This window comes from Prorops nasuta, unplaced genomic scaffold (assembly GCF_024137725.1).
Source record: "Prorops nasuta isolate Cenicafe-Biocafe unplaced genomic scaffold, Cenicafe_Pnas_1.2 PNAS00015, whole genome shotgun sequence".
NCBI lineage: Eukaryota > Metazoa > Arthropoda > Insecta > Hymenoptera > Bethylidae > Prorops > Prorops nasuta.
Window position 1 is genome coordinate 1,438,823 of NW_027116812.1, and position 14,278 is coordinate 1,453,100.

General features: G+C 38.3%; 4 protein-coding genes across 4 annotated transcripts; 1 reads left to right on the plus strand and 3 right to left on the minus strand.

Annotated features, from left to right (window-relative positions):
* Window positions 1-200: 200 nt before the first annotated feature.
* Window positions 201-3,923, minus strand: yellow-e (L-dopachrome tautomerase yellow-e). The gene is made up of 7 exons (XM_066736807.1): window positions 3,811-3,923; window positions 2,078-2,428; window positions 1,855-2,005; window positions 1,574-1,676; window positions 1,011-1,099; window positions 659-951; window positions 201-486 (listed from the first exon to the last, which is right to left on the minus strand). The coding sequence occupies exons 1-7, from the start codon at window positions 3,813-3,815 to the stop codon at window positions 228-230; spliced, it is 1,251 nt and encodes a 416-aa protein (XP_066592904.1). The 5' UTR covers window positions 3,816-3,923; the 3' UTR covers window positions 201-227.
* Window positions 3,924-8,770: 4,847 nt separating this feature from the next.
* On the minus strand, window positions 8,771-10,048 carry yellow-g2 (L-dopachrome tautomerase yellow-g2). The gene is made up of 3 exons (XM_066735942.1): window positions 9,822-10,048; window positions 9,481-9,736; window positions 8,771-9,394 (listed from the first exon to the last, which is right to left on the minus strand). The coding sequence occupies exons 1-3, from the start codon at window positions 10,046-10,048 to the stop codon at window positions 8,771-8,773; spliced, it is 1,107 nt and encodes a 368-aa protein (XP_066592039.1).
* A 499-nt stretch (window positions 10,049-10,547) lies between these two features.
* yellow-g (L-dopachrome tautomerase yellow-g) lies at window positions 10,548-12,156 on the plus strand. The gene is made up of 3 exons (XM_066735943.1): window positions 10,548-11,030; window positions 11,236-11,650; window positions 11,746-12,156. Exons 1-3 carry the CDS (start codon window positions 10,548-10,550, stop codon window positions 11,970-11,972), a joined length of 1,125 nt encoding a protein of 374 aa, XP_066592040.1. The 3' UTR covers window positions 11,973-12,156.
* A 300-nt stretch (window positions 12,157-12,456) lies between these two features.
* On the minus strand, window positions 12,457-14,075 carry LOC136778816 (uncharacterized). The gene is made up of 6 exons (XM_066735944.1): window positions 13,752-14,075; window positions 13,446-13,686; window positions 13,249-13,384; window positions 13,001-13,179; window positions 12,708-12,851; window positions 12,457-12,639 (listed from the first exon to the last, which is right to left on the minus strand). The coding sequence occupies exons 1-6, from the start codon at window positions 13,916-13,918 to the stop codon at window positions 12,457-12,459; spliced, it is 1,050 nt and encodes a 349-aa protein (XP_066592041.1). The 5' UTR covers window positions 13,919-14,075.
* Between the last annotated feature and the right edge of the window lie 203 nt (window positions 14,076-14,278).

Sequence of the window (14,278 nt, forward strand, 5' to 3'; positions counted from 1 at the left end):
AGTATATCAGGTTGACTTAAATTGCTCTGGAAAATAATACTCGCAAGAGGCATCAAACGGTACACCAAGCATACCGCACCGAATATTCATTCTACAGTGTAATTGTTAATTTTCAATTCGCTATTACTCGCTATAAATTTGAGACTCGTTCTATAATCGACAATTTTGGCACAAGATGAAACTATTACATGCATAATGAAAATTTTCCAGACATTGATGTATCGATCTTAGATTAAGACGGTGTTGTTGTAAAAATAATGTGGAATCCTTTGTTGCTGATGAGACAAGTAAAATGTTCCAGGTTTAGGCACATTGTTACTGTTGAAGCGAATTCTCATAATACGCAAATTAATCTCGCGCGGGCTGATTTGTCGTCGGAAAAATTTCTGGAACCTCGTAGACAGAATCCAGAGATCACCGTTGTCCCGCTCGGCGAATTTCAGTTCAGCCGTAAATTGCAGTTGTTGAGGGCTAAACGCGATGATCCTAAAAGCAAAGAAGTTTGAAATTTCTGGTAAAAGTTGTCGAAAACGAATTTTTGCTGAAAACTGCTCGGTCGGTAACGCGCGTACCTGTATTACCGACTGAGAAGAAATTAATATTCGCTTGTCGTTATCGTTTTATAGATAAAAAATACAGTGATAAGAACTTGTGGTACCTTTGTTGATTGGTTCGTGGGTGCCAGGAGGCGATTGCAGTTTCCGTTAAGGGGGAGAAAAGAATGGTGTCGTCTTGTGGGTCCACCGCGAGCGCAAGACCTTGGCTGGACTTCTTACCAACCACGGTCACCGGAAGTTGCTCGCCAAAGGGCAAAGGACCGCCTTGAAGCGCGGAAGTTGGCACGCTGAACAAAAGATTGGTCGCCAAAGGCTGATAGTAAAGCGTATTCAGTTGTGGTGAGAAAGCTAAGCCCACCACTCCGTCCATCAATTCGAAGGAATCACCGCCGATCTGTAACGATTCTCGATATTTAAATATATTTTTCTTCTTACGTGTTCGAGCATAATTACCTGGTACGTCGAAAAACTTGGATCGGGAAACATAGACGTGTGTAAAACTCTCCAACTCCTGTCAGTTGCTCCGTCGAAAACAACGATTCCTGTAATTTTATAAAGTTACAAACGATTCTTGAGAAGCTTGATATTTTTTTGTTGTTGTAAGGAAATTTTTGTTCTAAATACTGTGAGATTTTGTAGAATAGATCACTGCTAACATTGTATACTAATTTGTCGAGTAATAACTTTTTATACGGCAAGTTGCGACCATCTTATTGGTCAGCATAGGGACTATGCGCACTAAAATAATTGTATTCTTTCGAAAATGTGTAAATGTATAGTTATACAATAGATGCACTTGAAATTTTAAAAAAATTAATATTAGTAACAGCCTGATACAACAAAAATCCTCAGGATATTCGTAGAAAGCTCCATAAATATCCACACGTCCAGTAGACATACCGAGGATGTTCCTTAAACATCGTGCGTTATCAGGGCGCTGATAGTATGCATTAACAAAACTATGAATTCTCACTTCACTGTCATTGTGTTGGTGTGTACGATCCTTACGAACTTACCCGGTCCAGTGGTGTCGCTAATGTAAACAAAGACATCATCGCAGGTTGTCGCCGTGACGTCATCGATGATCATGTTGGTTAATAGAGAATTAGGTCTCAGGGACTGGAAAAGTAAACTATTATTCAGAAAAATATTTGTAACCTTAAAATATCTAACAAACAATATCCATATACTACATATAGGGTCAGAAACGATCTTAAAACGTTCCAAACATGCCAAATTAAGTTCTGGAATGTTCTAGGAATATTTCTGACACTATGCGTGATATCTAGACACGTACTTGCCGAGGAAAAGTGTAAAGACGAACGAGACGATCGGTTTGCAAATCGAAAACCACAATTTTCGGTGGACAGACCACACGAAAGTCATCGATCGACGTCATTATACCGCTATCGACAACCCACAGTCTGTTGCATCTATCGATTCTTATCCTGTTTTCAATATATGAACAAAATTAATGGGAAAAAATTGCTAAAATTAATTTGTCAATGAACAATTGGTACCTGTAAACGGAAATCAATTTGGAACAGTTGAGGTCACCGATACCAGCGCCATGCCAGTCCCATGAAGGATACGCGTGAAGTTGAGGACTGCTTCCTGGAGGTATATTCCTAGGGATAAAATTTAATGTTGCTGGTACCCCATCTCGCAAACGAGGAACGCTGATGAAGATTCGGTTCCAACCAATCTCGATTCCCGTCGGAACTACGTTTTCCGGTTTGAATTGGTCCAAATAATGCGGGTCGTACGGCAATGCGAAATCCAATAGCGGCCATTGTGCTATCGTCTCCAAAACGTCTCCCTTTGCCGCGTCAAACCAGCAGCTTCCGGTTATCAATAGTAGCCATAAAAATCTATCAAAAAATTACCGATCATCTTTTACACTATTTTTTGTAATAATTTTTGTTATCAATGTATTCACTTTTGGCAGTGATACCAAATTGCAGACGTTTTCCAATTAAAACACAATCACGTTTTCATATAAATGTACGTTTGTGCTGTGTGTATGTTTCCTGAGTTGAAAGAAATTTTTCTTTTACAGTCAAATTAAAATTAAAAACCTTATATATATATATATATATAATACATGATTGTGTTTTTGTTCGAGTTGACTGTAAAAGAACAATTACTAGCAATTTTGTAATTTATCCTCCTTCACTCATATTCTTGCTAAACACATGCTAAAATCTAGTATCACTGGTTTGAAATTAAAATAATTAATTTCTGGGCGGTATTTTCTACTATATTACGGCGTTTTTGATCAACTATCTAATAATTTTTTATGAACACGTTATTTTTAATAATTACATTTAATAAAAATCGTCAAAATTTAACAAATAATCATTTAGATTGATTTTAATTGGTTAAATTTCGTTTGAAATGAATATAAAATATTAGTTTCTGCAAAATCCATGAGGTTTGAAATCCGTAGGTATGCTGACACTGTTAGAATAATCGATTGAAGTAACACAATATTATTTTACAATAAGCAGCCCCAGTGATCCTCGTATAACAATGATATTTACGGTTCAATGGCCTCGTGTTCCAAACACATCACGATTGGAGAATTATTGGAATTCCCCTAATCATCCAAACTTGCGAAAAATGGTTTCTCCCTTAGTAGAATAAGAAATTTTTAATTTATGGTAAATATCACGTCCGTTATCCTGTACTAATAAGATTTTACTGAGTTTAATATTCTAGTCACATTGACATAAGAGGAAATATATAGAATCATGCTGCCTACATGCAAAATCCACATATGTTTGAGAATATATATATTTTTTTAAATACATTTTAGTCCCCCTAATTATTTTTGCATCCATTCGCAAATATGCAGGTTGAAACAGTAGTCACCGAAGGTCACAGTTGAAAATGTCAAAGATAACAAACAGATGTCGTTCTCAAAAAAGTCTTAATAATTCACAATATGCAATAAATAAACTTAAACTCCCTCAAAAAAAAAATTATCAAAGAACGTAAAACTTGCACGAAACGTTAATGTTTATCGAAGGATTTCCCATTCACCGCAATATTTTAATGCGCTCTAAAGTCACATATATATAGCAAGAGATCGACGGAGACACGTTGTGCAAACGCAAAGTCAAGGTTGAGGGTATTTTTCAATAAAGTCCACGATCGGCCTAATTATTTTCATGTCGATGCGGAGATTTGCGAGTTGACACGGTGGTGGTATGTCACGGTTTAAGAACGCGTGACAAAGGGAAGGACGCACCTCATGTTGACAAGTTGACGTGAGCAAGAGTGTAGAGGTTAGGTTGGCGTAGAGTCCGCACGGAGTCCCTGGTTGAGCAGCGACTGATTTAATTTCCCGGTATCGGCACGAAACTCGGGCTCCCTGGGAGACAGTATACCCTGGTACACGAACGTAAACATACATGCACACTGGCATAGAATCACACATACATCGACGCATGCACCTTTCAACGACGCATTATCAAGTACCTGCCCCCACGATCACTCCGTGCATACCTCTACCAATCTCTCCTAACTCTATTTTCATCCGCTCGGCTCGTTCCTTTTTTCCTCCATCCGTGTTATCGCAACAAAAAGATAGCTTTTTCCATGCATTACTGCCGTTTACCCATATCCCATTAAGTCGTCCATTTTCCAATCTCCAAACTTTACGACCACCCGCGGCGGTTACTCCCCCCTCCCTAACCTCTACTTTTTATTTAAACTAAACGCTTTACGCAATTTGTCTTCCTTCGTCCCGTTAAGTCGGACCTCCGAGAAGAACGCACGAAAAAGTGAGGTTATTTGATGACGTCATCACCAGAATCTTTGCTATTTCGGCGTCTTTCCGACCAGTTTTAGATGTGGGACGCTTCGTTCGGATTATTGAAGTTGTTTTGAAGGACGCATTGGTTAATAGTGAGATTATAACCGGAAGAATTCGCGGGTTTGTTGTATTAATTGAGTCAGGTTTAACCAGCCATGTAACATTTGAGGTGCAAGTGTATGGCATTCGCATAATGTAACAGTGCGTGGTCGTAACCGACCGTTCTACATAGGGCAGCTTTTTTGAGACTAAAGTATCTGTGGAAAGTCTTTGTCCTGTGATGTAAAACTACGGTAATAATATCGATATATTTATATCATGATATTGTTTTGAAAAGAAGAAAGAAAAACTTTTATTGATTCCACTTAATCAATTTAATCGTTCTAAAAATCTGTACATGGATGAATGAGAAGAAAATAACGGTTTGTCTTGTTTATTTTTTCTCACGGCACGATAGGCTCTATTAAAGCCCGAAAATGTTTGGAAGCTTTTGTTAATGGTGGGTGCGGTCAACAGTTCCGGGGACTTTCGATCGACAGTATCTAGATCGTTTGTCAAGGACGCCCGGCTGGCTTGCATTTACCGCTATTATAATGGATTGAAATAATACTATCGGTTGTTACGTCCACGGAACAACCACTCGAACTCCCGCCAATAGGTTATACATGTGTGTGTATGTCAATATGGAGTAATCGCGAGAACTTTCGCGCCACACGCAACTCCGACGAATAATAACAGACCGCCTCGTAAACCAACCAATCGCCTTTATCCTCGACCGTTATCAATCTCCAATCGCACTCTAGCATCGACTAAATTAACTTTTAACTGATCCCTGACCCCCAACACGGTCGACAGCGCCACCAATTAATTCCACCTAGATCTTACTTCTAACCTACGAATTATTTTGCTAATTCCATTCAAGCTTTGACACTTACCATACAGTGTACTTGGGAAAATGTATTCTGTCTAAAACAAAAACAAATGTTTTGATGAGATTCAACTTCGCTAGAGAGGAAGGCTTACCCCACTAAGTTATGTAAACCTGGATTGTAGAATCGAAGATTTAACAACAAAACTAATAAAATAATGACAATAAATAGAGTAGAAAAAAGAAACGTACCCATAGAGTACCAAATGACTTAAAGACATCTTTTAGGTGTTATTTAGTCAATTGGATGACTAAATGATGTTTATAGAACAACTTTTAGTCAAGTGTACTGTATAGACTCATATATCTGTTACTTAAAATGCTATAATCAAAAATAATAATTTTTACCTTTTTACTCAAACTATTTTGAAATTATTTGTCACATATAGTTTGCATTTTTTGTACGAAACTGGATTTTAATTTGATTTATTCAGATAATTGTTTCTAACGTTATAATACAAAAAAATGTCAACAAGGTATTAGAAATAATTTTAAAATTGTTTGAATGGAAATAAAAAAATGATAACTTTCAATTAACGATTGAAGTAATAGAATAAATAAGTTTATTTATTTTGCTCCGTTTATTGTCATCGGTTTATTATGTATTACTAAGACTTTAACCCTAGTCCAGGTATAAGTCGCTTGATAGAGAAATTCTAACTAACCAATAAAGGTAATACTCTTCAAAACATTTGTTTTGATTTTGGAAAGAATCAATATTTCCAATTGTAAATCCTTTGAAAAATTCTCTAATTTAAATTAAAACATTAAAATATTTTAGAATTTTTTTTTACACACGTTTTACATGTTTTGTATTCTAAACCAGAAAATTCAGAATTATTCTGAGAAATCCAAACAAAGCCCAAGTAACACATAATTTTCCTGTTGCAAGCAATTCTGTGTTGTGAATACCACACGTGCTTGCTTAATGAAACATTCGTTATCTGTCTTTGTGTATAGGAAAATGTCATGGGAGCTTGCCAGAAATAGAATGTCGATAGTGTTTACCGATTCCCACGACAGAGCGGAAACTGTCGTTACCGCTCGCCCTCTTTGGCCATACGACGAAATATCACAAAGGAAAACAACATTAACGGGAATTCCCGCCAGATAATCTTCATTATTTCAGGAATACCAGCTTCTCAATTACGCCATAATAATTGTTCCATTAATACACGACTATTCGCGTTATAATCGCGTTCGATCTTCTTTATTTCCCCCAAAAGATTCGTAAAACCGATTTCGATAATTACTGCAGCCTTATGTAAATTCAACAGTAGCCATATACTTAGCCTACCGTTCTCAATTGGTGATTCAATCGATCTGATCAGAGGAGCTCGATTGCCTCGCCTAAGCCGTGTCTACCGATATTTGAGACAGCACCCCGTTTGAATTTAGTCAGAGAAAGTGTAGCGGAACTTCTTAGAAATCGAATGCTGTGTTTCAAAAGCATTCGGTGTGTATATCTTACGATTGAGAGAAATTTGTTTTTTTCTTCTATTTATATGTATTAGTTTAATACACATATAAACAGTATACAAACACTGTGCACACACATCGTCACGAACCGTTTACAATAAGACATTTACAATGGCTAGAATGCAGTGACTATATATGTATATAATAAGCTGGCTCGGAAATGCTAAACGCCTTTTAAGAGTCAAGCATAAATATTTCCCTGTCACTAATAGCATTTACATTCATGAAGCACGAAAGCTCCCACGGAAGAATTCATCACTTTTAGTGTTTATATTTACTCGTATTACGTGGTAACAATTAGGGTTCTGTAATCTTGAAGTGAGAGCGATAAAAAAGGTGAAAAATTTAAGTGAATATAGGTAATTGAAGCTTTGTAAATAAACGTGTTTTTGTTATGGTTTTATTGATACAAAAACTATACAAACGTTGGTAAAATTAGTTCAAACGAACTTATTAGGGTGTTTTTTCTATTTCATTATTTTTAGATTACATCATAGGAAGGCGCGTGCTCTATAGCCTCTATTGCAAAATTAGTTCGTTGAACTGTCACATTAGTTTTCTAAGCTCAGTTTTTCAGGTTTCGCAGGTTACCCCGCCTAATGTGTTTCCCTTATTTATTCTTCTCATTGGTAAAACTGATGAAACTGAGCTGACTCCTTTAGCGAGAGGATTGTAGCATTCCACTAGTCAACCAGTACAATTTTCGTAATTTCATTACACGTGATCTGCCTACTCACGTTGTGAACTTAAAACTTAACAGTGTAAAACTCATATAGGGACTATTATATTTCGCCAGTGGCAATATTTATTCTAGCAATTTTATGCAGAATGTGAGCAAGGAAATTTCTGGCTAAATAAGGCAATATTATTTTTATATTTGCATTTATATGTTCATGTAATAAAAAACTTAATGGTTTCTCCTTTTCTTTGTTTTTCTTGCGTTGTTCCATTCTCAAAAAGGCATAATACACTATATATTCTAACAATTTGCTTACGACACGCAATCCCATTCCCAGCTCCCTGTATACTTGTCCTTTGCCTCTTTCTCTTTCTAGTTTTTGTCATTTTTATAGCACCGGTTGCAATTAATACCGCGGAGGATTAGGAGAATTACTGGGACCCGATTCAGCGTGCAACTAAATAAGGTACCTTGTATAGTATAACCAAACGTGAGGTATAACTTTCTATCTTTAGCAGCATGTACTCTGAATTTCATCCGGAATATCCGCTTTCAGTGAGTTATAAATATGATGGAATGCTTTTGTATTGGTGGTGATTTATGGTTAGGAAGTTATCAAAGTTGGAAAAATTACGTTTCTTCCGTTATTCGATGCTTGAGCGCGCCTTAATCTTACTGACAGAGAAAAGTGTGCGGGGGAAAGAGAAATGTGAATTTATGAGAAAGGAGGGGGGGGGGGGGGGGAGAACTTTCGTTCAACGCCAATCAGAAAGCTTAAAATAATATTGAATTTTTTTTAATAACTCTTAAACGAATGCTCATATCGCAAAATGGTAAAGGACTTTTTCACTCGACATGGTCTCATCTTTCCATGGTTTCATACTTGACCATTATTTCAAAGACACCCTGTGTACATGTAACGAAGAGAAAGGACCTTTCATACGAGACACAACAATCCTGACTGCAAACGCACAAACATTTTTGCACGCGTGACGAATCAATTGATCTGCATCTCGAGTCATTCTACTTTTGCAATACTATCGAAATTATTTATAAAGCTACAAGAGTTTATCGTAATAAAGGAAACATTTATACAAAATATTTCGTCACGTTTCTTTGGTACTTCCAACAATTGTTTATCGCAGATCTCTACGTGCTATTATACAATAATATTCCAAGGCAAAATTCGAATTTTCTTTATAATTGGGATAAGTTTTCTACTTTTCCCAAAAGTCTGCTTAAAGTTTAAGATGTGAGAGGGTTAGACGAGCGAATGATTGATCGAGTCTTTGGCGGAGAGTCTTGTGTTAGATAATGGTGAGTGCTTGGTTGGCGCCGCAGCCCACCGTTCCCTGCATAAAATCTGGGAAGTTAGACTCGAGCACTCGCATGCTGGCTCTCTTATAGTCGGGGATAACGTGGGTCGCTAGGGAACATTCGTGGCTCCTGTAGACCCTGAGGAAGTTGGATGGGATAAAGCAGGATTGACTATCCCATCGGTAAATATCAGCTTCACCCTCGAAGCGGAAGAACAAGGCACTTCCGTTATCCGTTCCAAGGATAACCAACTTCTTCGGTTTTGGTCCAAGATCGTGGATCTTTCCGTTGGTCGATCCGTTCTGGAGATGATCAGTTCTGATGGAGAACATTCTGTTGCTGCTGAGGTAGGTGAAAACAAGGCAATTGCTACCATCCGACCGACGCAGAAGAGCCAAGTACAGGACGTCGCGACGATTGCAACCAATCGTCACTGCTTTTGGCAGAATCACCCTGTAGCCCCGACCGGAAGTCACATCATAAACCAAAATGGCGCGAGCTGCTGCGTCTGATACGTAAATGAAAACTCGGCCATCCACGCTATAATCCGACACTACGTACTGCAGACGCGAGGACGCGCAAGTCAATCCACTCAGGTCAATTGTTTTCACCAACTAAAAAAAACATTTGTAAAAATGTTAAATTTACACGAAATTAACGATCGGATAGACGCAATCAAAATAACCATTTCCAAAAATACCTTTCCAGTTTTAATGTTGAAAGCAACGACCTTGGGCGGGCATTTGCGAATGGGTTCCTGGAGGGTATTGACAACTCCAGTATCGAGTATCCAGAGAATGTCTTGTGGATCCAAAAAGAGGTCAACAACGTTTTGTAAAGCGCTGCAAGTGCCTTCTTCTTGCAGCGACCAGCAGGGGAACGGAGCCAAAGTGGCTTGGCAATTTTTGTCTCTTAAAGAGACCCTTGCGAGTGTGGCAGGAACACCAGGTTTGTATCTGTAAAAATTATAATTTTTTTACACGTTTACAAGTGAATTTTTTCTTCGTTCGAAGCGATTTGAGGTTATGAGCACTAGTGTACCTAGGAAGCGCTAATATGGCGTCGTCTCTGTAAATGGCAGCACGAGTGGCGATAATATTTTTCGGAACATAACGTCCGCTGTTCTTGAACATGCTTCTGGTGGCAGAACAGGGCCATTCGAAGGATCCTCCGGTCCACTGTACAGCTGTCGAGTCGACTCTATGACCATCGAAAGCCACTGCTAGGCCCACTACGACCGAAAATGTCACTGTCAACTGAATCAGCATTTTTTCCTCTCCTTTTCCGACAAACCTTCTTCAATACGCAAATGCACACTGAACCACCAAACTCGTTGCGCCATTTATATACTTTTTCGTCCAACATAACCTCTCCTTGCGAAATTCGACTCGAGAATTTTTGCCTCTTTTCCACAATATTTGTAAGCATCCGTAACTTCCTCTTCCTTCACTTCATTAAAACAATGCAGCTGGAAGCTTCCTTCCTATTGCCCAAAACAATGATTGCCAATCCAGTATTTACATTCTGTTTTCCGGAAGAATTCCTCGAGTTCCGCGAACGAAAAGCGATAAGCGCACGAAGATACACAAACATCGCAGGCAAAAATTATTTCATAATCCTGCTTTTGTATATAAACGGAGATTGATGGAGATTTTTAGTACAATTGGATTTGTCTGCAGTTGAACTGTTTTAAACTGGAACGTTCTCGTTCTTCGTGGATCGAACGGGAAATTCTCGCGTAGGTAGAAGAATTTCTTTTGAGTCGGTATGGCAGGATCGTTGTATTTTTTACTGCTGGGGGGTCTGGCGTGTGTGTGCTCGGCGGAGAAGCAGTTGGTGTCGGATCTGTCATTGCAATTGTCCGGTTACAGTCTTGACTGGCCGTGTCAGAGTACGAAAAACATCTACGAGAGCAGCGGTCGTTATATTCCGAGAAACGTGATTGCAACTAGAGCCCAGATTTACAGAGATGAGGCGATCCTAGCGATGCCCAGATACAAGCCTGGGGTACCGTTCACATTGGGCGTGATGTCTTTGAAATCGAAGAGTTGTACGCCCCTGATCAATCCGTTCCCTTGCTGGCCTATTCAGGAAGAAGGCAACTGCGCTGCGCTCCAGAGTGCCGTTGATATCGTCCTCGACATCCAAGATATCCTCTGGGTATTGGACGTAGGTATTGTCAACACCCTCGAACAACCCGTGCGAAGATGTCCACCTAAAGTAGTTGGAATCAACGTTAAAACTGGAAAGGTAATATTTTTTAAGGCAATTTTAATATTACAGTAGAAAAAAATGTTATGCATTGTTTGACCTTTTACTGAAACAACCTAAAAATGTAAAATCTATACCGGGGTTAAATAATAATAATAATTTAATATCCCTGTGTTATTATCCGTGCAGTGAATAGGGTGCAGATGGCAGGAACGTGTCTAGAATGTTTATTTTTGTTCCAAAGGTCGTGAAAGTGATCAGCTTGAGCTCTTTGACGGATTCTTCATCCCGGCTGCAATATTTAGCCGTGGATTACGCGGATGACGGACAGGTATATGTGTACGTTTCGGATGCTGCAGCTGGCGCCATCATCGTGTACAACGTGACGACCGACAGGGGATACAGAGTGGTACTTCCGCCAGCAGTTACTTCCGGTCTTGATCGTAACGACGTTCTCTACATCGTGTTGGTGAAGAAAAGCTGCGGATCCACGGTTTTATACTTCACCTATTTAGGGTCTGGAAGACTATTCAGCATCAGAGCCATCAATCTAAGGACCGGAAATGCAAGTGGCTCCATCGCTGACGTCGGTGCCAAGCAAAATAAAATTGTCTTGCTAGGCAACGACAATGGTTGTGCTATTTTCTTCAGAAATAAGGGTAAGTTTTTTTTTCAATAGAATAAAAACTTGTATATTTTTTTAAAAACGTTTATATCTTATGTAATTGAATACTGAACTTGGCGGCCTTTACAGGAGAGTCCGACATTTATATGTGGAACACCGATACGTTATTCCGGCCAGAAAACTTTTTGCTGGTGCAGAAAGGCAACGAGTGCAGATTACCCACTCAAGTCGTTCCTGGTTTCAAGAGGCTCATGTGGACCATCGAAAGCAATTTCCACGACTACATACAGAACACCGTTAGTTGTTCGGGAGCATCAGTGGTGCTCCACCCGCTAGTCAAGACATGCGAGGAATAAAACACCTTTTTTCATCGGTTGATTCAATATTACAAAATGAGCACACTGTTCTCTAGTCAATTTTGTTGGTTTGCATCATTCGCATCGATAATTTTCGATGCTGGACAAATATTGACCAGTGGAAGAAATAATTTATTTGGCTCAAAAATAATTCGTCTTTGTCATTGATAAGATGAACGATGATTTATTTCTCGCTAAATTTTCCCTACTGTCAATACGCATTGGAACTATTTCTGTATAACATCCACGAAAATCTTTTGCATAGAATTAACTGGAAATAAAAGGTTCTAGCAAACATTACGATATTTATAATCAATCCTATGATTTTTGGCTGAAAAATTTATTTTTCTAAGATATTTTAGATAAAGTTTTTATTGATTGAAAATGAAAGGCTAAAGCCAAATTTAGTTTAATTTTATATCAGTATGATTTATTATAATATATATTTATATACATATATCATAACAATTCAGCAGATCAGTAGCTAAGCGTACGGATATTTTGCGATTTGCACTGTCCTTAATTTTAAAATTCCTTTGAAATATTTGCCTCGATGCTTTGGACAAACAGGATTCACCACAGCCCAGATATTTTTTTGTGAGTCCATTCTGTAGTCGGCAATGCAAGGTACTGTTTGGTTTTGTAGAAGAATTTGATGATTTTCAGCCTAAAAAAATAAATGTAAGATATAGTAGGAAATGAAGAAAGGGGAATAAACAAATCGATTTGATTTACAATTAGGGGAAGTTTACTGTCCCATCGAACACTCGCTTTCTCAGAAACCATAAAATAATGAAGCCCTATTTTTGAGTCGCACAACAGACCTGAAGAAGTTCCCATTTTATAACCAACCCAGCTTACAGTAATATTCCTTGTTACCTAAAGACAAAAAGTAATTTTGATTATTAACCCTTAACGCTCGATAAAAATTTGCCTTTCGATTTTTATAACAACTAATACATGTCCCCTCAGCGGATTTTTTTAAGCGTTAAGGGTTAAATTTGTTGCAATTATAAAATATAACGCACCCTCGTAGAAAAATCCATGTCGTATCTTAGCTGTTGTAAATTCACGCTAAAAAGATCAAGCGAGGAGCTGGCGGTTAAATAAAGTACGGAATTTTTTCGCGATATTGCGAAATCGGTAATACGCAAATATTGCACGTTTGTCGCGTGCTGTAATTTCACTTTCCACCATTTCCGCTGCCCTGCAATAAAAAAATTGTTCCGAGCTCGTTACATTATTCAAATTAGATTTTTAGAAATGTATCCAATACCCAAGCTATAAATTATAATTGTTTCATCTCCAGGATCAGCAATGTATGCTCTTTGTCCCCATAAGCCGATGTAGGAATCGATAACAATGGCTCCCAGTTTGTTTTTATCCACGCCTGAAAGCTCGTTCGACGCTACCTGTTCCAAGAATTCATCTCAGCTATGCAAAGAATTCCATGAGATATAAAAAGTTGATTACCTCCTCATTGTTTCGTCTCAAATCGTAAACAATAATTTTTGCCGGGCAATAAGACTCTTCGGGAACGTCCAAAACCCATAAACGTCCCAAGGGTTCAATATCGAGTCCCACTGCCGTTCGCAAACCGGAACATTTGGTTAATCCTGATTTTTCCAAGCCCAAGAAAGCTTTAACATTATTATTGACAGTCTCTGGCCAAACGCCCTCGAATAGAGTCGCTTTTTTCACTCTCCTCTTTTGTCTGTAATGGAAAGAAATGAAAATTCGCCAAATGTTTTCCTCACTTTTCAAAAAAACCTCCTCTACCGTGGAATCACCAAAAACGCCCGGTTTCTCCAAACGGCAAATCTCGTTATAACCGCATTCTGCTCCAAATCAGCAGAAACCAGATCCCAACCACTCGTCTTATCCAACGAAACGATAAAAACGAACGAGACGACGAGGAATGAGTTCCATGAAAATAACACAGCCATTTCGAGACCATTAACACCTCTGACCAGCAGTCTATACTACCTTCCTTCATCCTGCTGACTCCATCTGCTGACTCGTTATAATTAAAATTTTCATCGAATTCTTCATTAATACATTCATTGTCACGAACTCCTACGAGAGCCAAAACGGCTTGTGCACCAGTACGGTAAACAGCTTACGTATTAAATCGTATAAGAAGAATTCTCTTTCACTAAACTCTTATTAATTCCAATTGAACTGTCTTTCTTACAATTATAATAATTCCGGAAGAATATGAACAATCAACGAATTTAAGAAACAAGGTAGTATTTATTACCAAGTAAGTATTCTTGTTTCTCTTTCAAAAATGTGTGTTCGATATG